General features: G+C 38.1%; 1 protein-coding gene across 2 annotated transcripts in view; it reads right to left on the reverse strand.

Moving 5' to 3' along the window:
* Nucleotides 1-10,335: 10,335 nt before the first annotated feature.
* FHIP2A (FHF complex subunit HOOK interacting protein 2A) overlaps nt 10,336-27,087 on the reverse strand; it is a 42,455-nt gene continuing 25,703 nt past the window's right edge. The window contains exons 14-18 of one of the 2 annotated variants that reach the window (XR_006739155.1): nt 22,375-22,518; nt 17,437-17,577; nt 16,964-17,067; nt 16,600-16,861; nt 10,336-10,422 (exon numbers count right to left, since the gene is read on the reverse strand). Coding sequence is in view for 1 of the 2 variants with exons in the window: in XM_045568057.1 (XP_045424013.1) it covers nt 16,756-16,861; nt 16,964-17,067; nt 17,437-17,577; nt 22,375-22,518 (495 nt within the window). In the remaining variant the exon portion in view is untranslated. Of the gene's footprint in view, nt 10,423-13,606; nt 16,862-16,963; nt 17,068-17,436; nt 17,578-22,374; nt 22,519-27,087 lie in introns of those variants that run through there. The other variant, XM_045568057.1, reaches the window with a different exon arrangement.

The raw sequence follows: 27,087 nt of genomic DNA on the forward strand, positions 1-27,087 counted from the left end.
CTCTAGTGTCTGTCTCCTCTCTCTGAGCCTATTTCCTCATCCGAAAGATAAGCACTGGAGTATGTACCAAGTGGGCTTGTTCTGAGGGTAGGAGGAAATAATGCCAGCAAAGAGCGTGGCACATAGTAGGCTCCCCAACCATGAGAACTCCTATTGTCCTGTGCAAACACCAGAAATGCTGGGGACAGTTCTGCCTCATTCTTCGCTGAGAGGTGCCTGCCTGAGCTTGCTGCTGAAGCCTCCCTAGCTCCCAAGAGGTGATGCCAGCTGAGGCTGGCTCAGAAAGAGCCCATGAACATCTCTTCTGTTCACCACCGAGCAGACATGTGTACACAGCAGCACACAGTGTTGGTTCGGTTCAGCAAACCCTACCTTGTGCTCCACATTCGGGCCAAACAGGAAAAACCAAAAGCAGCCTCATCAAACCAAAGCCATTACAAACAAAGCACACACAGGTGCACACACATACACTCTCTCGCTAGCATGATTAATGACCAGGTCTTGACTGTCTTGGAAATGGATTGGCCACCTAGGCTTACAAATAAACCAGCTCGTGTTTGTTTTTTCCAGGAGAGCTCTGAGATGCCCTAGAATGGGCATTTGGGGAGAACTACACTGGACTAGCCATCCTTGAAATGTGTAGATCTTCCTTGTTCTTCCTGCTGAGGTTCTGCAGGCAATAAGGCACTGACAGAATGAATTAGTGGCTCCATAAACCCAGGCTCTGTGGCTAAACAGCTGGGGCAAAAAGTCTCTGAAGTTCCTTACATCCCAGCAGGCTTCTCTAAAATATTTATGGCTGTTAGGCAACATGGCAAGCCCAGGAGCTTGGAAATCTGGGAGGAAGGTCCAGGAAGAGGCTGCCACTGGCCAGCTGGCTAATCTTGGCCAAATCTCTTAACTTCTCTGAGTTCCCTCTCTTTATCTGCAAAAAGTAGCCACAAAAACCCTGTCTGCCTCGTAGGGTGGTGGTGAGGAGCAGGGATGCAATCAGCATCTCAGCCCCTGGCGAAGTGATAAACAACTGGGAATACTTTTCAAATATCATTCCAGTCCATCTTCCTTACCCTTCTGGAAAACTTCTGGAAAGCTCTCCAAGAGGCTGTGACCTAGCAATCAACTCGTATTTATTTGTTGAGAAGCTTCTGTAAATCAAAGGCATAAAGCGAGACTCAGTGAAGGGTAGCATTTCCGCTCACCGGAAAGAGATAAATTCCAGGCCCAGAAAGGGGAGCAGGAGGCTGAAGCGTGCTCACCTCACTAAGCCCCCTCCCTGGCTCAGGCTGGTCTCCCGCAATAGCAGTCTGACATTGCTTCCAGGGCTTTCTGTTATTTTAATACTGGAACATTTCTCCTGGTCTCCCTAAAATGCAATTCTCCATAGGGAGAATTGAGAGGGCTTTGTAAGGAGGTAAAGTCCCCATTGTTGCTGCTGCAACAAAGATAGATTAGCCCGGGGGGGGGGGGGGGAGTGGGTAAGCAAAGGAAGCTTTTGCCTTGTCTCTGAAACCAAGCCTTTTACAGTGGTGTCTCATGCCCTACACACGTCAGAATTACTAGGAGTAGTTCCTTAACATGTGGATACCTGCACCCCACACAAGAGGTCCTGAATCCCTGGGAAGGGGCCCAGGAATCTGTGTTTCTAGCAAGTCCCTCAAATAATGAAATTGCCTGGCTAGAAACTGAGAAAACAGGACAGGAGGTTCAGTGCTCAAAGACCCCTGGTGATTGCTTTGTGTAATCCAGAGCTGGACGTACACGAAGACTGACCATTTAGCTTCCTGCAAGCCAATATTCTATATTCTTTTTTTATTTTATTTTTTTTCAGAGGTAGAATCTCACTATATCTCCCAGGCTAGACTTGAACTCCTAGGCTTAAGGGATCCTCCCACCTCAATCTCACGAGTAGCTGAAACTACAGGTGCGCACCATGGCACTCAGCTACAAGGCAATATTCTTTAAATAGGTTTTCACTACTTATTTAGCAGAGAGACACCTGGTGTTAAGTGAGGAAGACAAGAATAGAGCTCTCAATCTTTCCTCTGTTGCCTGTAGCAAATCAGCTCTTGCCCCAAACTTGAAACTTCACTCTGCAACCACATTGTTTGATTCCATTTACATGAAATGCACAGAATAGAAAATCTATAGAGACGGGAAGTAGATTTGTGGTTGCCTAATGTGGGGTGTTGGGGTGGGAGGATTGGGGGTGACAGCTAAGGGCAGCGGGTTTCTTTTAGGAGTAATGAAAATGCTCTAAAATTGTGGCGATGGAAGCACAATTTTGTGAATATACTAAAAAGCCATTGCACTCTACACTTTAAATGGTCCATTGTATAGTGTATGCATTACATCTTAATAAAACTGTTAGGAATAAATCCTTTACTCCACAAAACCAAAGCCCTGCAGTTGACCAAGCCCACTGTTCCATATAAGGCAGCTGAGCAACCATCTGTTGTTACTGGGGAAAGGGGGAATACCCTCTCACCAAGATTCACGAGATGGCTATAACAGAGGTAACCGCTATAAAATGCTTTATTTGGGGGATAATTTTGCCTATATCATTACCTTTCTTGAAAAGTGTTAGTGCCCCAGGTTGTGTGTATATTTCAGCCTTCCACGTGGATTTATTCACCTGTGCTTTAGTCTAGCTGTGGCATCACTCTGCATTTTAAGGATGAAATCAGTTCCCTTCTCTAATTTGATTTTGGGGCTTACATAAACCAAGGCCCAGGGGACAGAGGTAAAATGGGGATTAAAGGCTCTGCTGGATTTTCTTTTGAGACATTTTAAGACAATGGCCAATTTTATGAGAGTCTTTCAATTGTCAGCTCCTTCATTAAGATCAAGTCAGTAGATAGTCATCGGAGATTGCCCAGCATTGTGGCAATGGCGAGGGCTTTGGCTGCCTAAGTTCAAATTCTGGTTACCTTTAATGACTGTGACTTTATTTCCTTCAGTCTCGGTTTTCTTATCTGTACATTTGGAATATTTGTATCTTTCTCATACAATGATTCTGAAGAGTAAATGAAATGTTGTAATTGGCTTCAAGAGATTCCAGCTGTGTCTTGTAGGCCTCGTGGAAAGAGGGTGTGCAAACCTAACAACAGCAGACAGCTGTGTACTACTAAGAGCATAAAAGCAGGGCGTACGATGAGGTGTAGGCATGAAACAGACCCTCTCGTGTTGTAACGCAGTTGTGATTTGAAGTCTATTCATACAATGGGATTCCAGGCAGCCACTCACAATGCTTCCAGAGAATTTTGAAGGCATAAGAAAATGTTCATATTATAATTTAGGATAAAAAGGATAAGACAGAATTATGTAGACCTCACAGATTAATATATATGCCTAAAATACTGGAAAGGAAATGCATAAAAATGTCAATAGTGATGGATTGTAGATGGGTTTACTTTAGTTTTTAATACTTTCTGACTTTTCAAAAGAAGTCTATATATAGGGAGGAAAAAGCCAATGTAAAATTTTTTCCTCTTTCTCTTCAAAAAATTTTGCTTCTCTGGCCTCAGTTTTCTCAGAATCCTAGTGATTTTCATACCTGATAAACTAATTCACACATGGGTGTTAATAACTTGTTAGCTCTCTAAGGGTGTTATTATTTGAAAATGGGCTCCCAGAGACAAGATGACTTCAAACAGAAGTTCTCAAGCATTGATGCCTTCCAGAACTAGGCTAAGAAGTTCTACCAATTTGCAGGAGAAAACATGATAGAATTGTCTCAAATTAAAATTTTCTCCCATAGATTTTCCCTTGGTTCCTGTTGCCAGTGTCTCAACTAGAGTCTTGCAGAATGAATATTACAATCACTGGGGAGCTTTAAAAATACGCAAATGCCCCTGCTCCATCTTCCAGAGATTCTGATTTAATCGGCTTTTTGTGGGGCCTCAACAGTTTCAGTTCTTAAACGTTTTTAGGTGATTCTAATCTTCAGCCAGGATTGAGAATCACTGACCTAGTGTAACTGACTAATACAAAATTCTATATCTGGGTATTCTGTTGTCTAAAGCTTAATAGCACACCCATATTTCACAGGATTTCTGAAGGATTCACTGTTTCCAACTGCCCTAATTGTATGAATTTGGAAACTCATGCTGGGGCCCCGGGCGGTTCCGTTCCTGGTGGGGAAAGAGACTGTTTGGAGACATCTCCCTCCAGTGACAACACTTGGTAACTGCTTAGAGGCTGGGTTCACCCTCGCTGCTTCCCATGATTGTTGAGCTCTGCTTGGCAGAGCCTCCAGTGGCGGCGTCCCTTCCAGCCAACGACTGGCCAGATGTGGGCCTGACCTTTGAAAGCCCCTTGGTGTGAGTTGTACGTTTGCCCCTACCTGATATGTCAGCAGCAGACTCGGAACCGCAAACCTGGGACAAAGTTTCCAGACTTATTCTGAATCGTCAGGAGTAACAGCTGCAGATAAAAGCTGCAGAGTTGTTTACGGGCGGTGCTAGGATTGCTGAGCTAAGCTAGAATTATTCCAGTAATTTAATAGGAAAAAAAATCACATCAACAGTTACAGGGTATAGAAAGGAGGGAGGGTGTAAATACATAGCAAACATTTAGAAGATTCGGTTTAGCCCTTTCCCTTGTGAGGGGGCAGAAGTCCGAGGTAGGTGGGGTGCACTGTGTGGAGGGGGCAGCTGAGAAGTCCCACCAGGGCGGACAGGGACGAGGGCCATGCTGAAACGTGACCCCGGGAGCTAGCGTGTGGGGAGAGACTGACCTCTGCAAACAACGCTTGATAGTCCATCCGAGCCACCTGGGAAGCCTGTCCAGCGAGCTTCTGCCAGGGCCCACGCCTATCAATTACGACTCGAGAGCCTAGGAATCTGGGGGGATTTTGAGAAGCAGTAGCAGGGCCCACCTGGCACCAGGTGTGATACTAGGTGTTATTCCCTCATTGGGTCCTTGCAACAACCCCCTAAGGTAGATGGGACCACCCCCATTTTACAGACGAGGCAACTGAAGGTCAGGGAGGTGGTGTCAGCTGCCTCAAGGCTCGTAGCTGGGCAGTGACGGAGGCTGGACGGCGATACCGTGTTGGGGGTGGGGTAGGGGAGCTGACCACAGGAGCAAGTCCCAGGAACAAGCCAGTCCTTAATCACTAGGCCCAGCACCAAACGTCAGAGCAGCACCAGAGATAAGAGGGACCGGCCTGCCGAGTCCACAGGGCTCCTTGGGGACCCTCTGTTGTCCCTGGGGAAAGGGCTGGGGGGGGGGACATGTAGGTGGGAGGCAAGCGGGGGCCTGGGGGGTAGGGTCGTCCCCTTGCCGCCTCCTGCAGTCTTTTCTCCTCAAGCGCCTTTCTTCCTTCTGGATCTTTGCATGTTCCTTGCTTATTTCTCCTGCATCCTTGCTTCCTGTTTCCTCTCTTCCCTTTCAGAGGAGGGGTTCTCTCCTCCCTCACAGACCCAAGACGTGGCCTCATAGCACGTCACCCACTCCTCACAGGATGTCAAGGAGAAACGATCAATTGTTAAAGTAACAGAAAACATCAAAATCAGATCCGTCTGCAGTCGAAATCCACCCCGGCGGTCCCACCGCGCAGCGCCGCCTCGGCCCGGCACCCGCACCCGCACCGCACCCTTCCTTCCCGCGGAGCTGAGCTCATCCTGCAGAGCTGCCCGCAATGGCCCGTGGCGACAGCACTTAGCGGTTTCTCATGTTTAATGCAGGCGAGCTTTTGAGACAGGAAAGCTTTCAAGATAGATACATAAGCGCTGCCCTTTACAGAGCAAACACAAGTGCACGAAACTGACGTGGGTTTTCCTATTTTACAATAATTGTGTTCTCATCTGTACAGGTTTAAGCAAACCAGTTCTGTCAGAAGAAAGGAAAAATCTACATACAGGGCCTCTGTGGCCTAGAGAGGCCTGGAGCACCTACGCTTTCTGAGTCTTCTAGTAATCTTAAAATTAAAAAATGCCAAATGGGTAATAAAAATTGTAGTTTATCCACGTTCTTGGGCAGGTCTAAACAAATTATAGTTCATTGTAAATGCTTATCATTGGCAAGTTAATATTTTACCACAGAAGAGATAATGCAATAAAATTGTTCTAGTTACTAGCTAATTATAAGATTTATAAAAAGTAATCTTTCATAGTGCACGTAAGTAATGGGACACAGATGTGTAGCTGTATTTTGATTAACTTCTTTTGAACCCATCAGTGGATGATTCTTTTAGAAATAACATAAGTCTAAAATGGAAGTCTTGTGTGTGGTTAACCTTATAATATTGGTGACTATGAGTCCAAGAACTGCTGCAGACACAAGGCCAGACAGCCACCCCTCCTCAAAGGTTTGAGCTCCATCTCTGCAGGGCCCATTCCCTGAACTTCTGGTTCTGATAATTTCAACTTCTTCCCTTTGAATCCCCCAGCTTTGGGGGTGGTGCTGCTTCCTGCTGGTTTGAGCTCTGGGTTACACTAACGTTCCTCTTTTGTTCATTCAGCCCCGCAACATCCAATTCCCTGTACAGATTCCCTCTGCTAAAATGCCTTATGCGGTCAGAGATGAATTTTGGGGATTGATTTAAGTCACTGGCCTTAAATGCTGGGCTGAGTTCTTTGTCAATGGGAAATGCTATGCTAGTACTCCAATGCAGGCGGGGGCACAGTGATTAAATTATCACCAGTGATTGAGATGAAATGTCTACCAAAACAAGTGCCTTGTGGGACCATATGGTTTTTCTTACAGATTGAGAATGAAAAGGACAATAGGCATAAACTCTCACTGTCCCTTGGTGACCCTAATTGTAGTAGTAATTATGACTACAAAGCGTTGGAGTGGCATACCACCATCCAAGTGGACAGTTTACAGAAAGGAAATTACTAGCTCAGGATTTTAAACTTCTAAATTCAAGTCCAAGACAGAGAATCACAGAAGTTCTATGGCAGCCCTAAAATAATTTTATTTCTTTGGCCATAAGGCCAATCTCATACAGAAATATGACCAAAATTTAATTGTGTGGGTTACAGAATTACAATGGAAGTCAAACTCATAGATTTGCTGTGACTCGTGCGAAAATGAATTGATTGAGAGAGCAGGACCCTGGAATTTTGAATGGCCACATCTGGGTAGACTCAAATGAAGCTGAAAATTCTTGAACCCAAGGCCTCTCTGCCAGTGGAAGCTTTCGGCTTCTAGATCTATAATTAGAGTCAGATCTCAGCATATTCCAGGGGTAAAAAGTAGTCTGACCTGGAAAGAATTAACTTATGCTCCAAAATAATGACAACATCTTGCTAATTTACATAGGCAGAAATCTGGGGGTTATTCTGAGAACAGAGTCAAAGGAAGATAAAATATAGCATTAAATCAGGCCAAATGTATGGACTTGGGTGTACTTAAAAGAGTCTGGATTTAAATGTGTTAGTTCATCCAGCAGGAAGTGGCTCTAACAGTTTCTTGGTTGATTTAACAAAATGTGTCCTTATGGGTGGCCTACATTCAACAAGCCAGGATGCCAGAACTTCCTGAGGTAATGTGGAAAAATAATCCATAGATTTGGCAAGATATTAATAGGAATGTAGATTTATGCAGGGCATGAATACCCAACCATATCTTCTGATGGGGTCCAGATGATAATTCACTGATGTATTAAGAAATATATTAATGAGGGGAGGACCAGCATCCTTGAAAACTCTGTGGCAGCTAAACTCCTTAGGCTGGGGGTACCAGTGGAAGAGATTGCAGCAGAGGGAATTTCACGTGGGAATTGGTTACATCAGTGTTGGAGGGCTGAATGAGGAAAAAAAGCTCATTTACTGAGGTCATCCAGAAATAAAAATCCAGGAAGCAGCTACCACCACTCAGGCTGAGGGCAAAGGGAAGAGGCTGAGGTTACAGACCTAGGAGTTTGGGGAAGGGCCCTGGAAACTGGAACTCAAGCTGCTGAGAGGAAGTGCTGCCATGCTCCTGCTGCTGCCTCCAGGAGCCCTGCCAAGGCAGGGGGGGCTTAAGGAATATGGAGGCTTGGCTGGGTGTGGTGCTGTAATCCTAGCACTTGGAGATCCTGAGGTGAGAGGAGCACTTGAGGCAAGGAGTTAGAGACCAGCCTGAGCAACATGGCAAGACTTTACAGAAAAATTTTAAAGATTAGCCAGGCATGGTGGTGCACACCTGTAAGTCCCACCTACTTGGGAGGCTGAGGCAGGAGGATGGCTTGAGCCCAGGAGTTTAAGGTTGCTGTGAGCTAAGATGATGCCACTACACTCTAGCTGGAGCAACAGAGCAAGACCCTGTCTCAAACAAACAAACAAAAAGAAAAAACCCAAAAAACAACATGGAGGTTGAAACCAACTGCTGCAAACCCATTGCTGAGCAGAGAGGAACAAGCAACCTCAAAGGAAGAAGTTCTTTCTTTCCTCCTCCTGTTTCCCCTTCTTCCTCAGGAGCCCCTTATTGACAAAACCTCATAGAAAGCCAGTTAGTTGAGAAATCTAGTGTGTAGAATCTTACCCAGCAACACAAAGCAGAATATAGAAGAGTGGATTTGGAACTGAAGGACAATAGCTTCACAACCCACACAGAACCTGCCTTATCCCCTCTGATTTAAAAAGCAAACCTCCCAAAGACAGGGACTTTATTGAAATCCCCTTCTCTCGCCAGAGCCATACAAGATTTAGTAAATATTTGTTGAACATCATGGATGATGTTACTATATCCTCGCGACAATACAATCAATCCATTTTGGACCTCAGCCTGCAACATTTACAAAAACAGCATTCAATTACAGTATTGTATGTACCTAGTTCGGTTTTTTCGTACTCTAAGCAGGATCATTTAGGAAAGTCATAACAGGAGAGTAGAGCCTGTCTTTGTGTAAGTGGAGTAGCCTTTTACTGGCAGTAGTTTGATGAAAAGAGGTACTAAGGGCAGCTTAACTGCTCCTGTAAAATATTTTTTTTTTTTTTTTTTAAATCATAGTTAAGAGACAGGGATCAGCTTCCATGGTGATATGGGGATTTCTGAAGAGTTTGCAGATAAGGAATATAATGCAGGGTCTGAGAAACTTGCAAGGTCTTTCTAAAAATAACACAGGAATCAGTAGAAAAACTCAGCCTTTGTACCTATCCAACATCTTTCTTAACCAAATAAGGCTGACAGTGAGAATTTCTGTTCTAAGAAGCTAACGGTATTAGTTGAGTGACTGATTACAACAGATCACTGGAGGACAGGTCAAAATACAATGGTCTCATATCAGAGAATATAGCAATGGTGAGCTGTACAATGCGGACAAAGAACTTTTAATAACAGCCTTAAAATGGTGTTGATATTGAAAGGCTCAGCCCAGAATTATCTATGTCAAATTAATTACACTTCCCTCGTCTTTTCCTTTCCATTGAAATAAAAATGATAATGAACAACACTACTTTGCAAGATGTATATCAGCAATTTCTGAGTAATTTCTTTGAAACACTCCGAACTCAATGAATATCAATTATATTATATGCTATGCATGAAAAGACTCCAGCCATTAAGAACTGTGCAAAATTATTTTTATTTCAACGTCAAATTCCCATGAAAAACACCCAGAAATTGCTATGCACATTTGCATTTATAGCTTTTATTATTAGGATGTGGTTTTGAACCCAAATCAATGAGTCACATGCGGTCTTGCCAACAGCTTTTTCAGGGAAAGGCTTACTTGAAGCTGCACAACATTGGATCATTTTATGGAAAATGTTAAGTCTCTATAAAATGGAACCTGTTTATTGTCAAGGAGTCCAAGGTACATTGACTATTGGGGTAATATTTTATCCTAAAAGTAGGTATTTTCTTCTCAACTTCCATTTACATTGGAGCACACCACCAATACACCTTAAGAAAAAGTCGGTCTATTTTCTAATCATTTCTAAAACAGAATGGAAATAAAGATCACAGGATGAATAAGTGAAGCAGCCAACAAAGATTACAGAACCATAAAATGCTCTGTGACTTGCTACATTGTTGATAAGAGCAACAAGATAAAGAGATTTAAGTGGAAAAGCATACGTTAAACATGGAAGAATAATGTTTAAGGAATGGCTAATTTGTTTCCCTCTAGAAATCTTCAGTACATGGTTCCCTTGTGAAGTCTAATGCATTAAGACCTTACATGCTATTCTACTTGAGAGTGGAATAAGGAATACATTTCTTGTGTTATTATATAAATGAATCTCATTTTCAGGGATTTGAAATATAGCTTTATCCAGACTATAGTGCATTTGTGTGTCATCTCATCTTTCTGCATTATAGTAAAATTGATTTTATGATTCCTTACTCATAAATTACAGGCCTGCGGCAATAACAGCCTTGGAGATGCTTCTGCTTGTCTCCCCTCATCTCACAGCTGGATGTGTCACTTGTTCTTTTTTTCTGAGCCACATCTAGCTCTTCAAGCTTGCAATTCTGGTGGTAGTTCTCAACCTTGAAAAAGAGTGGTCTGTTACACCCAGAATGTGTTCTTGGCTCATTTGGATCCTCTAAACTGCACATCATCCCTGAAGCCTTTAGCACCTCATTAGAATTAAACATTTTGTTAGGAATTAATAGTGTGATCACTATGCAAATGAACACACATCAAAACATGGGTACCATTATGAACTAACAGCTACAAAAAACAAAGGATGTCTTCCTTCTTTGCTCACCATCACCTTCTGATGTAAGATCAAAGTGGCCCACGGTGATATTCAGATTCTGGCAGTCCACTAGTGAGTGCTACTTTCATGTAAGGATGTGGTTAATCAAGACAATTATTACCTTAATGCCTCTTTCTTTTTTTAGAAAAGACTCCCTGTTGGTTCCTCAATATCTAACTACTCTAACTAGAGGGAAAAGTAGGTTATAAAATAAAATTATAAAGTACACTGAATTTTCTTTGACTTCTTAGACTCGCACATGGGAGATCAGGCAATTCCTTGAGGCTACCTCAAGACCAGGTATGAAGGAAACAGAAGTCAAGTCTTTTCAGCTTGCTCCCCAGCAAGTGCCTGACCCCAGGCTTAGACTTCAGGAATGGATAGGAGTTGCAGGATGAGAATTCAATGGAGGTTTACACTTTCCCTCCTCTTCACACACCCAGCATGTAGCTTCTGAATTCATCTCCACTGTTTCTATTCGCCTCAGCTGGCCTAGTTGGATATGCAGCAACTTTGTGCCCCAATCCAGGCAAGAAAAAAGAATGTTGTCAAGGGAGCACACAGTTAAAAGTAAAGAGAAAGGTTTGGTTCTACAAATAATTTAGCAAAGCTAATCTTACCCCTAGTCCTTATTTTTTAAAGTCCAATTAAATCTTTTGGTTTAAATATTTCAATTGCCTATTTGCTTTCTCTCTATATAATAGTTCTAGAAAGAGATCACAAATCAGAATTATTAATTACTCTTCATCAACTGAGAAAATATGAGCCCCAAAGCACCATTGTTTGGGTTGGTGCTTTATACCTGCAGTCCCTAACCCCGGTCCACCTCGGCCTTTTACCGACTGCGCCGCAGAGCTCCGCCTCCTCGCCCTCCTGCCCCTCATCACCCCCCCCAGCCCTGTCCATGGAAAAATTGCCTTCCATGAAACCAGTCCCTGGTACCAAGAAGGTTGGGGGCCGCTGCAGTTTATACCAATCGCAGGATGAAGAGAAAGGCAACAGTTAAACATGGCAATACAATGCGATCCAGAACAGTTTCCACTTCTTGCTGAGCTGACTTTTTTATGGTTATAACTTCTGAGAATATTTGGCATATCTCAAAAGAATATAATCCAAAAGAATAATACATAACATACATAGTATACTCAACAGTAAGGATATAATCCAGTCAAGACTTGAGTTTCAGATTTTCCCTTTTAGGTGAATTGCCACATTACACCACTTGGATAGTTTCTCTAACAGTGTTCACCAATGTGCATTGTAATTTGTTTGTGTAAACACATCCAACTACCAATGAGACTGTGACTTCTTGAGGGCTGAAATTGCTGCTTCTTGTTTTCCTAGCATCTCAATACCTACTTCACAGAAAATTCTCAATAAATATTTGTTGATTAATAGCTGGGTGTGGTGGTGCACACTTGTAGTCCCAGCTATTCGAGAGGCTAAGGCAGGAGGATCATTTGAGACCAGGAGTTCAAGTCCAGCCTCAACAGCATAACAAGATATCTCTTACAAAAAAAATTGGGGGCTGGGTATGGTAGTTCATGCCTGTAATCCTAAAACTCTGAGAGGCTAAGGTAGGTGGATTGCTTGAGGCCAGGAGTTCAAGACCAGCCTGAGCAACATAGTGAGTCCCTGTCTCTACATAAAATAGAAAAACGAGCTGGGTGTGGTGGCATGCTCCTGTAGCCCCAGCTACTCTGGAGGCTGAGGCAGGACGATGGCTTGAGCCCAGGAGTTTGAGGTTGCAGTGAGCTACGCTGACACCACTGCACTCCAGCTAGGGTGACAGAGTGAGACTCTGTCTCAAAAGAAAAAAAAGTTGAATAAACAAAATTCTTGTTTTAGAGTAAAATGTGTCATACTTCTGATACATTTTTAGAAATATCATAGTGTAGAAAAATTTCTAATGCACACAACAGTCAAATCATAAAAGTAGTGAGTGTGAAGGAAACATACTTAGATGGATTCCCCTGAGGTGGATAATGGGGTCTATATCCAATAAGGTTAAATATGGTCTTCTACAAGGTAGCCCATAGGCAACAACTTTCCTTAGTAGCCTAAGAACAACTAAAACATATTTCATTTTTTCTGTATCCATTGGCATTAAACAAACTGGCAGTGTTTTTGCTTGCTTTTTTTGTTTTCTTGGGAAAGAGGTATACCTTTTACTTGAGAGTTACTCAAACAAAACTTCAACAATTTTATGTTAATTCTTTAGATTCCCTTGGGAATTCCCTAGTTTTTTTCCAGATAAAACACTGCCAGATTCTTAACAGCAGTTTGAAGCAGATTTTGGACTGGGGGTCCAATTATACACTCCTAAAATGCAGTTTTCTTTTTGAAGTAGTTCAGGGCAAAAAGGGTAATTTCAACTCTTCAGTGCCTAAACCTTGCTTCCTCCATCCTTGTAACCTATTAGCCTCTTTATTTCTTCCTAAAGATATTCTGCATAACATTGGCTGAAAAGAATCTTTGGGTAGTTGAGATTAATAACTACATTTTTCTTTCTGGTTGTGCTGTGTATTACATGTTTCCTTCAGTTTCCAATTATGGAACTTTGGCAAGTACTCAAGTGAACAGAGTAGTTTAGAGTCTAATTATTTTACATGTCAGTGAAAAGTTCTTATATGTGTTAAAAAAATATTAAGAATTAATGCTTAGCATGAATTGTTTTTCTAAGATTTGCATAAATATACCTTCCTTCACGGCAGTGATTATTAAGGAGAAAGGTAGAGGATGAAATATATGAGGTTTACCTAGGGGGATTTTTCAAGCTATACATTCCTCCCCCCAAAATATTGATCCATTTCTTCCTGTTCTCTCCCTAGAATCCCTAGACCCACTGATAGTAGTGTACCAGATCCCATTGTATGCTAGGGGTGGAAAAACTTAAGAATCATTGCTTGAGATTTAACATTGGATAAAACGTATCTCATTAGAATTCTACAAAAATATAAGAAGACAATTTGTTTAAATTACATTATTTATTTTTCAGATTATCCCTCTTAGTCCTGCATGCATTGTTAGCACAAAAAGGTGAACTTGATCACAACCTCCTGAAGAGCGAGTAGGTACACAACCATCATCTCCATGGATGGCCCAAGAATTCCAGACATTGATAACACTGTCAGTAACCTACACAACGTTCAATAGAAAAATTTACCAAATATCCTCTGTTTAATGTAAACAAGGCAGGAGGCAAAACAGAGTATTACAGTAACACTATTTTACAGGGCCCAGAAATATGATTATCTACCATGTTTTAACACATCAAATGTCACAAATGACATGCATATTTCGATTTATTATACAACCCAAAATATTATTACCATATAATTTGTGGTTTTAGCACTTCACTGTAACTTCTTCTGTCAATACCTATGAACTTCATAATTAAATGGTAATTGTATATTAATGCAATAATTTATGGAAATATGTTACCATGAATTTATGAAGTAATTCCATAATTTGTGCCCCATAAAATTAAGTGTAACAATCTTTACACTAGCAACAGTGTAAGCGAGCTAAGAATTTTGGTCCTTATATATACACATATATACATACATGTACACAAACAATAATGTATAATTAAACCAAAAAGCTATGAATCCACTCACAGCTTCCATATTGCACAGATACATTATGAGAATGTTACATAGTTATAATGTGAGTACTACAATGATAATTGGCTAAGACAAATCTGAGTTCAATCAAGTAAAGAATGTGGCTCATAACTAAAAATAAAGACTATACTGTTAGAAAGTTTTTTAAAAAATGTGCATACCTATTTATATAAATGTGAAGCAAGGCTAAAATTCAGTTTGGAACTTGCTATGGCGAGCAATTGTTATGGTGGTACTTTCCACCCAACATAGTGCATTTCCATCACTGTTTTTGCAAGTACTGAGTAATAGGAATATTCAGCTTTTGACAGACAGTAAGAAAAAGACTAGTGAAGCAGTACAATTTTTCACTAACAAATCCAACTCACTGTGAGAACTTGTGCTGGCTCTAGGTCTGAACTAAATATTAAAAAAAAAAAAAAAAAGAAAGAAAGAAAAAAATAAACTTAGCAGAGAAACAAATTAAACTTTAAGTGTTAGCTGATTACAAATCAAAGTTATAATAACTTAGGAAAATTATATTTTCAGAAGCAGCATACACATACACAAATACAAGAGTTAAAGCTTTTCAGAGCTTGGTTTCATGGATTAGCTATAAGGTCCCACAGTGAAATCAAGGATAAGAGTATTTGGTTTGAGAGGTAACATCATTGCTATTACACCTACTGAGCACTATGAAAACATTAAGAAATATCTAATATCTCTTAATGCCTTATTTTATATACACATACATCAAAGTAGACTGTAACTGCATCTAAAAATGGAGATGTTGCAGTGTTCCTTGAAATGATCAAAAAATACAACAAACTAAATAACGCTTTCCCATCATTTAAAGAAAATCATGCATGAAGTAACTATCTCCCACTTCTGTTTTTTTATTGTTTTACTTAATAAATTTCTTAGAATGAGCTAACAAAGATTTGCATTAAATTAGAGATTTAGTCTTTTTGTTGTTTTAACAGTGGTAAGCATTCTAGAGCTGAGACTATTCATAATCTTTTAATATTTTGTTCTTAATAAATAGCAAAAACTATAAAATAAATCAGAAAAGCTAACACAACAAAATGAGCAGACAGGTGTAAAACATGCTTCTATGCACATGACATATGATGTATACATGCAAACATGCTACATAAAATAACTTCCTAGAAGGGGAAGAGACAGCTCCTTTCGAGCTGGAACATTTGATACTCCACTCCCCCAAATATCAGTAAATGGAAAGATCAAGAGGAAAGTGCTGCTGCTTAACATTTCAACTAAAAAACAAAAACAAACAGTAGAGTAAAAGCAATATTTGCATGATAAGCGTCACTCAAAGGAAGAACAGAAAGTGGACTAGCAAACACCACTTTGTCAATCAAGTACAAGCATGCTGTGCCCAGCGCAGCGTTGCTAAACTCTCCATTCCTACACATACACCCACCCACATACATACCCAATTTCCCCAACTCCTTTAACATGTAAACAGGACATTTAAAAGACTGTTTTCTTTAATCTCTTTAGAATCATTTAAAACAAAAGACTGAACAAAATGAAAAAAAAATTGTAAACATTAAGGAGGCCATTGGCATTTTGATTGCTGCCTAAGAGTTATCCGTTCCCAACCTAGACACTACCATGCATTTCAATAAGAAAATAAAATTATAAAGCAATTTTATAAAGCAATTTTCAGAGAGGGAGAGAGGAAAAAAGAGTTCTCAACCCACATGTTAATTGCTTAAAAAATACAATTGTAGCAAATACTACCAATGATGAGCATAAATTCAATGTTGTCGCAAAAATGACACAGTTTAAACTGGGACCCATACTTGAAAATTAATCACTAACATGGCTATGTGCACAAAAGAGTAAAAGAACATTTCTTTAAAAATATATATATTATATTAATCAAGAATTTCTTTATCATATTAAATTGTTAGTCTTAGAAAAGCTGAAGAAAGTTAATGGTGCTCTACACATTTTTATCTCCTATAATTAATTCATTTGATGGTTCCTAAATTGTATTTTTTTCTCATTTACAGTTTAATATTTTGTTTGATAAGAATTCTGACCTTAAAAATTTATAAAATTAGTGATTTTTTGCTACTTATTAATCCAAAAGAATATAAGCATTTGAGTCCCAGAGAATGTCAAAATGCCTTGCTACCTAAAAGGATATTAAAATAACAGAAATATCATCAAAGTCATGACATCAGAAATTTTGCAGCTTTTCACATAGTCATTAGAAATGCTTATTTCCTGAAGTTCCTTTGATTGTATCCTGGATTCAACAATGTGCAATTTTATATATAGAACCATTATGATAAAGCCAATGAAAACAACATTATATAACATTTTACCGAGAATGTGCACTCAATAGGTTCTTCATGGTTCTATCCAGTTTACAGCAACACTTCATTTAAAAAGGCTTTTTATCCTCTTGTGGCTGGGTGGAACTGAGTCTTTTTTTGATGAAATGTACACAAATGTTCCCCTCGTTACTTGAAAGATGTTATTTATGATGTGGAGGAAGCGTGATATTTCACAAATGCAATTGCTGCCAGCTCCTTACAGAACTCTTCTAACACAATCACACCCTCTAGCAGAGTGATGTGGTCAATACTGGTAAGGGAAAAGCGAGCAATAAATCAACTCAAGATATCAGCAGATTGTTAAGTATAGTAAATTTTTTGGATTAAAAAAATATGTAAAACACTAACTTACATAGGGCCTTCAGGTTCCAAACCAAGTAATCGCTTTCTGACTAATAGAAGCTTGGGAGTAAAGTCTTGAATACGCTGAATTCGAACCATAAGGTCTCCAACAACCTGCATCACAGAGACAAGGAACTCAGTTCCTGAAATCAACTACAGAGATTCACAGGATTAAAAAAACACCAAAAACTTCACTCCCTATTACTAAATAAAGAATGTAAACTTTCACTACTCACATAACCATATTTGACCCACGGACTCATACCTATTCTTTAAAACATAAAAGTCATATATATTATTTAAAAGAATAAATTTTTCTTTTCCCCCCACATTCTGTAAAATAGTTCAAATGGATGATATTCTTAAATAGTAGATATAAAACAGTTTTCATTATGTGACACTAATTGAATACAATGATATTAACATGTTAATTGGACAAGTTTATCAATCCTAGACACTATAATAATAGAACCACTAACTTACCCTGACAATTACAGAGAAGAGAGATCTACAACCAGAAGCAAGGTTCACGTACGGATCCAAAAGGTACTCGTGTATGTGTGGGTGAGGGAAGAGAGAAAGTCTAGATAACACCGAGGTTACTTGTAAATTCACATCGTATGGCTATGGAGAAGTAAAAAAAAAAACCAGAGAGACATTTGATATTATTTATAATGTATATACCTGTGCACTTAAGTTACCGTTTCAATTTGTCCTTTCCAAGAAAAGAAAATCTATCATCTTACTCCTCCCTCCACATGTTCTTCTGCAGTGAAAATATCTGCAACTAAATTAGCTCTCATCATCTTAGTCAAAGTATATATATCACATTCCTAAAACTTTAAAAAAAGGATTTAAAAAGCATGCATATAAACATATAGAAAAGACAAATATTTGACATAGTTAGGGTGTCAGTTTTATGCAGGTTGATTTAATTCGTGAAACAGTTTAAGAGGTCATCAGGAGCCACCAGTGTGTTATAACATTAACTACAATAACAGAGGACACGTTGAGCATATGACCGACGAACTAGCAGGGAAGGTATTGTGTCTTTTTCAATATAGTAATATAATTTTAGAAATGATACTCCTCACTTCAGATTATTCAACTACTGCCAATTACCAAAATCATGTACACAGTAGAATAAAGTCAAATCATAGAAGCTTGTCAACAGAATGAAAGTACTTGGGGATAGAAATGACTATGCTATGCCTCGAAGAGAATGAGAAGACTCAAAACAGTGATTCTAGAAAGGGATGATCTCATTTCCCGCATTAACTCTCCCCCAAAACAACTGTACATCTGTGTACAGGTTCCTCATACATTTCTGTGTGTAATATTCTTCCGTGTGTAATTTTAAATGCTTGGTCATAATGAATACCAATTAAGAAGTAACTTTGGCATTCAAAGGAGAATGCTTGGGCACATGCCAGATGATATCAAAGACGCTGCGATGAACATGTATTTTGTTATATAAACAAAAATTCTCAAGTCCTATGCTCTAAGTCCAATTTTAGTCTTTCTTACTCACCATCAGATTCATGAACATGGATTTTTTTGAAAGAAAAAACTACCCACATCATTCCTTTTCAAAGTCTAGCTTTAAGCAAGATAAATGAAAGGAAATATATATTCCTAATAAAAGATGGTTTAAAAGTATATTCTCCTACTTGATAAAACATGTATACAATGTGTAATAAGGAAATCAGCGTAATTGGAATATCCATCACCTCCAACATTTATATTTTCTTTGTGTTGGGAACATTACAATTCTTCTCTTCTAGCTATTTTCAAATATGCAATAAGTTACTTAGGGTTTTTTTCTATTATTTGATTGTTTGAGACAGGGTCTTGCTCTTTCATCCAGGCTGGAGGGCAGTGGTATCTTCATAGCTCACTTGCAACCTCAAACTCCTATCTTCAAGCGATCCTCCTGCTTCAACTTCCCAAGTAGCTGGACTACAGGCACCCACCTGGCTAATTTTTTAATATTTTGTAGAGACAAGGTCACACTATGTTGCTCAGGTTGTTCTCAAACTCCTGGCCTCAAGCATTGCTCCTACCTCAGCCTCCCAAAGTGCTAGGATTATAGGTGTGAGCCACTGTGTCTGGCTGAATTATTGTTAACTATAATTTCCCTATGGTACTATAGAATACTGGAACTTACTCCTTCTAACTGTGTTTTTGTACCCATTAGCCAACTTTTCACCATCTTCCCCTCTCAATAATATTTGCAATAGAATAGCCTTAGAGACTCGACTCATAATAAACAATGAATTCACATTAAATTGTTTTTTAGGTACAAAGGAACCATTTACAAAAGTCAATGTAAAAGGAATGCATTTGGTAAAAAATGTGGACAAAATAATTTAAAATACAACTTAAGTCCAGAATTGCAGATGACTCTTCATTTCAGGTAATTAAGACTTTTAAGTCACTAAATTTTCAGGTGCTTAAATAAATAAATAAGCCAACATAATTTGGCCTCAAAGATATATTACTACTAAAACTTTGTATTTTTTCTGTATGGCATTACTTTGGTTTGTAGCTTTTATTTTAACATAAATCTAGGTCATAGGTTGTTTAAGAAATTTAAGGCTGACACAGATTATTTCTTAATGTTGGGAAAATGAAAATAAATTTCAGCAAAATAGAATTGTTTCACCATACTCTGAAATGGTCTCTACTTCATATTGGTAACAACTTTAAAACAAGCTCACTTTGGGGGGCTTGTTAACAGTAAGTGTTTATATCTATCATTTGGGGTGCCTTTATTTTGTACTTTGTATTCACCTGAAAGGAAAGCTAGCCAGATTTCTCTGACATGCCAAACGCACTTGGCCCATTTTTCCGACCGAGCTCACACTGATTTTAAGGTATGAATTTTGAGATGATAAATTTTGACGTACAAGCACACTGATATCACCAGCAGTCTCAACCCTTCTACTAAAGGCCAAATAGCAGATGGACAAAATAAGATTTAAATCAAATTTTAAAAAACCTCAACTTGATATTCTCTGAAATCTCTAATAGTATATGTTTTAAACAATAATTTTTATTTTTTAAAGTACTTTAAATCACTTATTTCATTTAATTATTACAAACAAATCGAAGTAGGAGGCTAGGCCAAGTCATATCAACTTCACTTTAACAATAAGAAAATGTGAAAGGTAGCTAAGTTACTTGCCCAAGTTCAAACTCTTCACTCTCAGGGAGGGGGCAAGACGTGGCCTCCTTACGTTTTTCCTGATGTTCTTTAGATTTTGCCACGGACTTCAGCATTTTACTATCTTTTAGAAATCAGTGCAGCTACAATCAATACTAAATGTTTCTCTTATGAAGTATTTTTTAAAAATTAACAATATGACAACACAATAGTGTCATGAATACCTGATACCATTACTTCTCAGCTATGCATGAAGAAATTAGCTACTTTATTAACTAACCATTTTAGATGTTAAATCTAGGCTTGGTTACTGTGACCCTATTAGGGATACATACTAAGAAAATATAAGCAAGCATCATCCTCAGCAAAAACAGGAAAGAAAGAAAATCAAACCAGACAAAAACTATTAGCATCCCAGGATTCATGTGTATTATCTTTGAGATCAGACTATATAATGTTCTTACCAAAAAGGCTTGGAAAATCAAAGGTTTTTTTATTTTTGTTTTAAACATTTTTTTAGAGACACGATCTTACTATGTTGCCCAGGCTGGTGTGTAGTGGGTATTCACAGTTATGATCATTGCACACTACAGCCTCAAATTCTTTGGCACAAGCAATCCTCCTGTCTCAGCCTCCTCAGCAGCTGGGACAACAGGCATATGCCATGGTGCCTGGCTCAAGGATTTTAAAGACAAAAGGTTTCAGGCTGGACTCCACAATTTACTAACTGTAAGTCACATAACTAAAATCAAGGATTCCTCACTTTATAAAATAATACTAGAAATTTGTCTTTCTTGTGATACAGGGTTACGGGGACAATGGTTGAGGCAGTGTGTGAATCAGCTTTGTGCTATGAAATGCTAGCTGGTGAAATAAAAAGAATTTTAAACATTTCAGACTATTCTGTTTTCAATGAATCCTTTTGTGTCAGCACTCTGCAAACTAATGAAAAAAATGCTCAAATGTGATGAAGATTCAGAGTGGACCTTTCAATTCAATTCAGAAATTACTTTTTAAAATTTAGTGCTTTTGTTCAAATTTTCTAAAGATTACCATTTTGATACGGATTATTAATCTCTCTTGCTTGTTAATCAGATTCAAACTAAGCCTAGCAAACTAGTGCAAAAACCACAATGAACTGATGAATCCCAGCTACCCAAGAGGTGTACACAGCCATAATGTATAGACCATAATGCCTATTAGTAGCCCGATTTACATACTTTGGTTGTCAGATTTAAGACAAACAACTAAACACTAGAAATACGGCAGATGCTATTAAGAGGTTAAAAGGAAAAAAGGGCCTGGGCTTTTGATTCTGTCAGAAACGGTACTGCCTGAAGGTCTACCCTAGTGAAATACTTCTAAAGTTATAATTTCTTTATTTGACTTTCTGGTTATTGAAGACAATCTACTTAGGGAGTAAATTTCTTTTATAACTCCCTATGCTCACATAAATATTTAACTAAAATGCTAAAAAAGAACAAGTACTTTAATATACAATTTAAAATTAATTCCAAATTGATTAACTCAATTTCTATGTTGAGGCAAGTATTATGCCAGATGTTTTATTTCCCAATAGTAAAGCATTCAAAGCTCTGTCATCGCTTTACGTGTCAATGAGAGATGGAGGGAGGGATTCCAAAATTCCAAGTTCATTTCTCCTGACAGTTGATGAGACATATGTAGCAACATATCAGTTGGTGACTTTTATCCACCTTTGAGGAAGTAAATTAACCGTTTTTATTTCACCTCTCCCTTATGAAAATGAGTATCATTCACAAGTTCTTTGAAGAAGCAGGTTCATCTAATACTGTTCTATAATTTTAATGAGACCAGAGTCTTCAAGATTCACTTTGAAATGACATTTAAGGTCTTCTGAATTGAGCTTAACAAGTTTTATTCTATCTGTAGCCGTACTAACTGTACTAACTAAAAGAACTTATAAGTTAATCATAAAAGGAAAGCACTCTAATCACCTCTGAAATGTGTTAAGGATATTAAGATGATGGCCTATAATGAGAAGTAAAATATATAATTTTGTAATAGCTGTCAGGCCAAATAAATGTTTTTAACACACAGAAATGCATCAGAAACCCACCAGTTGTTTGCAACCAAGCTTTATGAAAAAGTCATCCAGTGGAAAAACTAAGAAAACAGTTAAAGTGCTTTACTGAACATCTAAACTAAGACTTGAGGTGATCCGGTGGTGAATGGTAACAAAACAATATGAAAATTAGTATTTAAAAATGTATTACCTGATCAAGAATTCTTCCCATTCTGTCAAACAAAACTTTCAAAAAATGACCTTCAAAGAAAGCTGCTTCTAAATTGCACCTTTCCAATGGTTTCGGAGACCCAGGCCACTCCCATCGTAAGCAGATAGCACAGTAGTCCCGGAACTAGGGGGAAAAACATTTGGATCATTAAACAACTTGAGATGAAATAAAAGTGATTTCCTCGAAGAGGCATATAAAAACCATTCGAATGCAGAATGTCTGCTATGTGTGAGGTGCCCAGGGGCACAGGTAAGATTATAATCACCAGTAACCAATATAAGTTGATTTGAAAAAGGCATATTTTAGCTTTACTAAAATACCCCCTCTAACCACTGTGCTTATGCTCGTTCCTTTAAAGGGATTTAACACTTTAGTTATTTTCGTCATAGATTTAGAGTACATTTAAAAAGCAAAATAAGACTTAGCCAGGTTTTCAAGTTTATTTTAAAATGTTACATGTAAGAGATGAACGGCTGCATGTTACCTGAGAAGGCAAGCATGATGGTGCTATAATGGATTTACAGTAGGCATGTTGTTGTGACAGGACAGAACAGTGCTACTCAAAGGGTGGTCCACGGACCAGCTCTGGTCCTCAAACTGCCACCATCCAAAATGAGAAGAGAGTAATAAGCATTTTAAAACTTTCATAAAAATTTGACTGACTAGTTTTATGTCTGCTGAATCTAACAACAAAATGGTTGGGGCTTGTATTTTGTGCCTTTCTTTTCATTTTTCTGCAGCAATAATTCATTTTTATTAAATTTTATAAAAGTGTTGGTCTGTGACAGATTAGAAATAAAAAACTAGTCCTTCACTACAGTTATCACTGGAACAAACAATGTGGATTTTTATAAGCACAAGAATATCTCATACAATAAAAATGAATCGTAAAAGTCTTCCCTGATACACAATTTACTTGAATTTAAACAAGAGAGTTAAAGCACTATTTTCTTCCATATTATTTCCCTCTTCAAATTCTTCTTTTTCATTAAAGCAAAAGTACTTTGTCCTCTCTAGTTTAGCAATTACCTGACATTTAAAAAGAATATATTCTTACTGTGAAGTATTAACTTCAAGTTTTAAAAGAAAAAACATTTAAAATAATTAAGAAGCCAACTTCTTTAATATATTGTGAGTTTTAAACTACTTGGCTTTCAATAGACAATTTTCTGTATAAAGCCACATCCCAATTTTTAATAAATTATTTTTACACTATAATCTCTGAAGTTCTGACCTAGAAAGTAATAACTTTAAATTTTTGTATACTTTTTGTCTGTTTTCTAATATTTCTGGAACAATCACAAGAATTTCATTTGTAAGCACAAAATGGAAATAAGAGAAACTTTACAAAAAGAATAAATGCAGTTTAAAAATCTAATTGGTACTATTGAAAGGTATTTTTTACTTTTATTGTCTTTACTTGATTGTTATATGAACACTACTTGCTATCCCATTATCCCAGTAATTCATGTGTTAATGTGGACTTGAATTCAGGCTTAAAGTATTATAGAATAACTATAGACATATGTGGACTAATTATATATAATAGCACACCTTCAAACAATTTAAATGAAAGTTAGATGTATGCATTTTTTGGAATTTGAGAAATTTCAAAATTAAGAATTTTCAAATTTTGAAATTCACTTTCAAAATTTTGAAATATTTTATTCTAGTTATTCATCAAATATTAAATAGTTACTGATATGTAAAATGTATAGAGTCCTACGCTACATATTTTGTGGCAGCTAATAGTAATTCAAGTATGAATCTTGTCCTCAAGAGATTGATTACCTTTTAACCCCAATACAAGAAAGAGAACCACAAAGGGCCACAAAAGATATAGAAATAATGCCACAGGCAAAAAGAAGAGCAATTACCTTTACTGACTGGGAAGAGGAGAAGGGCTCCTACCCTTACTGGTAGAGGGAGGGGAGCAGAGGAAGGAGGAAAAGAGAACAAACCAGGAATTGGCATTTAATCAGGACCTTGAAAACAGGGTAGAAATACAGATATCAGACGATGGATAAGAAATGAAAGAGAGGAAAAATCTTTTAGGCAAACAGAATAGCATTAGTAAAAGCATGTAAATGCTGTATTTGAATAGAGAGCGAAAATTGCAGTAAGAAATAAGGATGGAAAAGCAGGCTGGGAAACTGATCCAAAAGGATCCTGAATGCTAAGATTAGATGTCTAAGTATTTAGACTTCATGAGTTAATAAAGTAGAAGGGATACTCGTATACTGCAATTAATCTGTTAATGGATTCTAAGCAGAAGGAACAAGCTGATGAGACAAGTTATGAGGCTATTGTAATCCTAGGCAAAAGGTAATAAGGACTTAAACTAGGACTCTCAAAGTAAAAATGGGTAAGGGGACAGACAGGAGAGACATGGTGGGGGCAAACCTGATACAACATGGCAAACTAAGGGGAATGGAAGATGAATGAATCTGAGATAACCCTGAAACACAAATCTTGAAGGACCAGGAGGATGGATGTGCCACGGACCACAGCAAGAAACAAAGGAGCAGATCCAGTTTTGGAAGAACCAATGATAAGCTCTACTTTGGACAGATGAAGTCTGAGGTCTTAGAAGAACATATAAGTAGCTGGGGCTAGAGCTTTGGAGACACTTCAGACACAGAAGGTCAGATATGGAATTCACGATAGAGATGAATGCAAACCAGAAAAATCCCAAAGGAATAAAGAGAGTAAAAAGGGCCAATCACAGATTTTGGGGGAGCCACATGATCATATGGTAGACAGAATGAAAAGGACACCTGAGACTGAAAAGTAGCAGCAGCAGTAGAAAGGAATGATGCTGCAGAAGCCTTAAAAAAAAATAAAGTTTTAAATAGGAGGAGGTTAAACAAGTTCAGCAAAGTTGCATGATGCAAGATCAATATATAAAAATCAGTTATTTCTACACTAGCAAAATTCAGCCAGGCACAGGTCATGCCTATAATCCTAGCACTTTGAGAGGCTGAAGTGGGAGGAATGCTTGAGGCCAGGAGCTTGAGACCAGCCTGGGCAACACAGCGAGACCCCATCTCTACAAAAAATAAAAATTAGCCAGGCACAGTGGTACATGCCTATAGTCCCAGCTACTTGGGAGTCTAAGGCAGGAGGATTGTTTGAGCTCAGGAGTTTGAGGCTACAGTGACCTAAGAACATGCCACTACACTCCAGACTGGGTGACAGAGCGAGACTCTGTCTCTTTAAAAAAAAAAAAAAAAAGTAAAAAAAGAAATTCACAAAACAGTATTCCTTATAATAGCATCAAAAAGAATGAAATACTTAGGAATAAAATTAATGAAGTGTAAGACTTGTACACTTAAAAACTATGACACAGTGTTGAATAATATTAAAGAGAACCTGAGTAAAAGAAAGACATCCTGTGTTCATGAGTTGGAAGATGTAATATTGTTAAGATGGCAGTACTCCCCAATTGATGTAAGATTCAATGCAATCCCTATAAAAATTCCAACTGCCTTTTTGTTTGCAGAAATGACAAAGTAATCCTAAAATTCATAAGAAATTGCAAGGGACTCCAAACAGCCAAAATAATCTTGAAAAAGAGGAACAAAGTTGAAAGACTTATACTTCTCAATTACAAAACTTCCTGCAGAGCTACAGTAACCAAGACACTGTGGTACAGGGATAAGGACAGGCATATATGTCAGCAGAACAGAATTGAGAGTCCTGAAATAAACCTTACATTTCTAGTTCTTAAGTAAGAAATAGCCTTTTCAACAAAGGTGCTAAGACAACTGGATATCTACATGTAAAAAAACGAATCTGGATCACACCATATACAACAATTAACACAAAATGGATCAAAGACCTAATTGTATGAGCTAAAACTGTAAAACTCTAAGAAAGAAACTTAGGTGAAAAATCTGTGTGATCTTGGATTAGGCGATGATTTCTTAGATATGACATAAAAAGCACATAGGAAAAATAGATAAATGCAGGTAATTTTTAAACAAAATAAAAACTTTTGTGTGTCAAAGAACACTATCAAGAAAGTGAAAGAAAGTGAAAGACAACTCCCAGAATGGGAGAAAATATTTGCAAATAATATATCTGATAAGGATCTAGTATGCAGAATGTATAAGGAACTCTTACAACACAACAACAAAAAGACAAATAGCCTAATTAAAATATGGGTAAAGGATTTGATTAGATATTCTCCAAAGAAGATATGCAAGTGTCTGCTAAGCACATGAAAAGGTACTTAATATCATTAGTCATTAGGGAAATGTAAATCAAAACCACAATGAGATACCACTCACATCTATTAGGATGACTATAATTTAGAAAAAGGATAATCACATATATTGGTGAGGATATGGAGAAATTGGAACCCTTACCCACTGCTGGTGCAGCCACTGTGAAAAAGTTTGGCAGTTCCTCAAAAACATTAAATATAGAATTACCAGGGAGCACAGATTCAAGGCAATTTGAATCTATCTTCCTGGGTTGGAGTCCTCAAACTTGGCCAAATAAACTCTCTACTTATGCTGGGGGGGAAATTCTTTCTCAAAGTAATATCTGGAAAAAAAAATTTTTTTAAAGAAAAAAAAGAAAAGAATTGCCATATGATCCAACAATTTTTCTACTAAGCATATACCCAAGAAAACTATGTTCACACAAAAAGTTTTAAAGGAATGTCCACAGCAGAATTATTCATAG

Source organism: Lemur catta, chromosome 14 (assembly GCF_020740605.2).
Source record: "Lemur catta isolate mLemCat1 chromosome 14, mLemCat1.pri, whole genome shotgun sequence".
Classification (NCBI taxonomy): Eukaryota; Metazoa; Chordata; class Mammalia; order Primates; family Lemuridae; genus Lemur; species Lemur catta.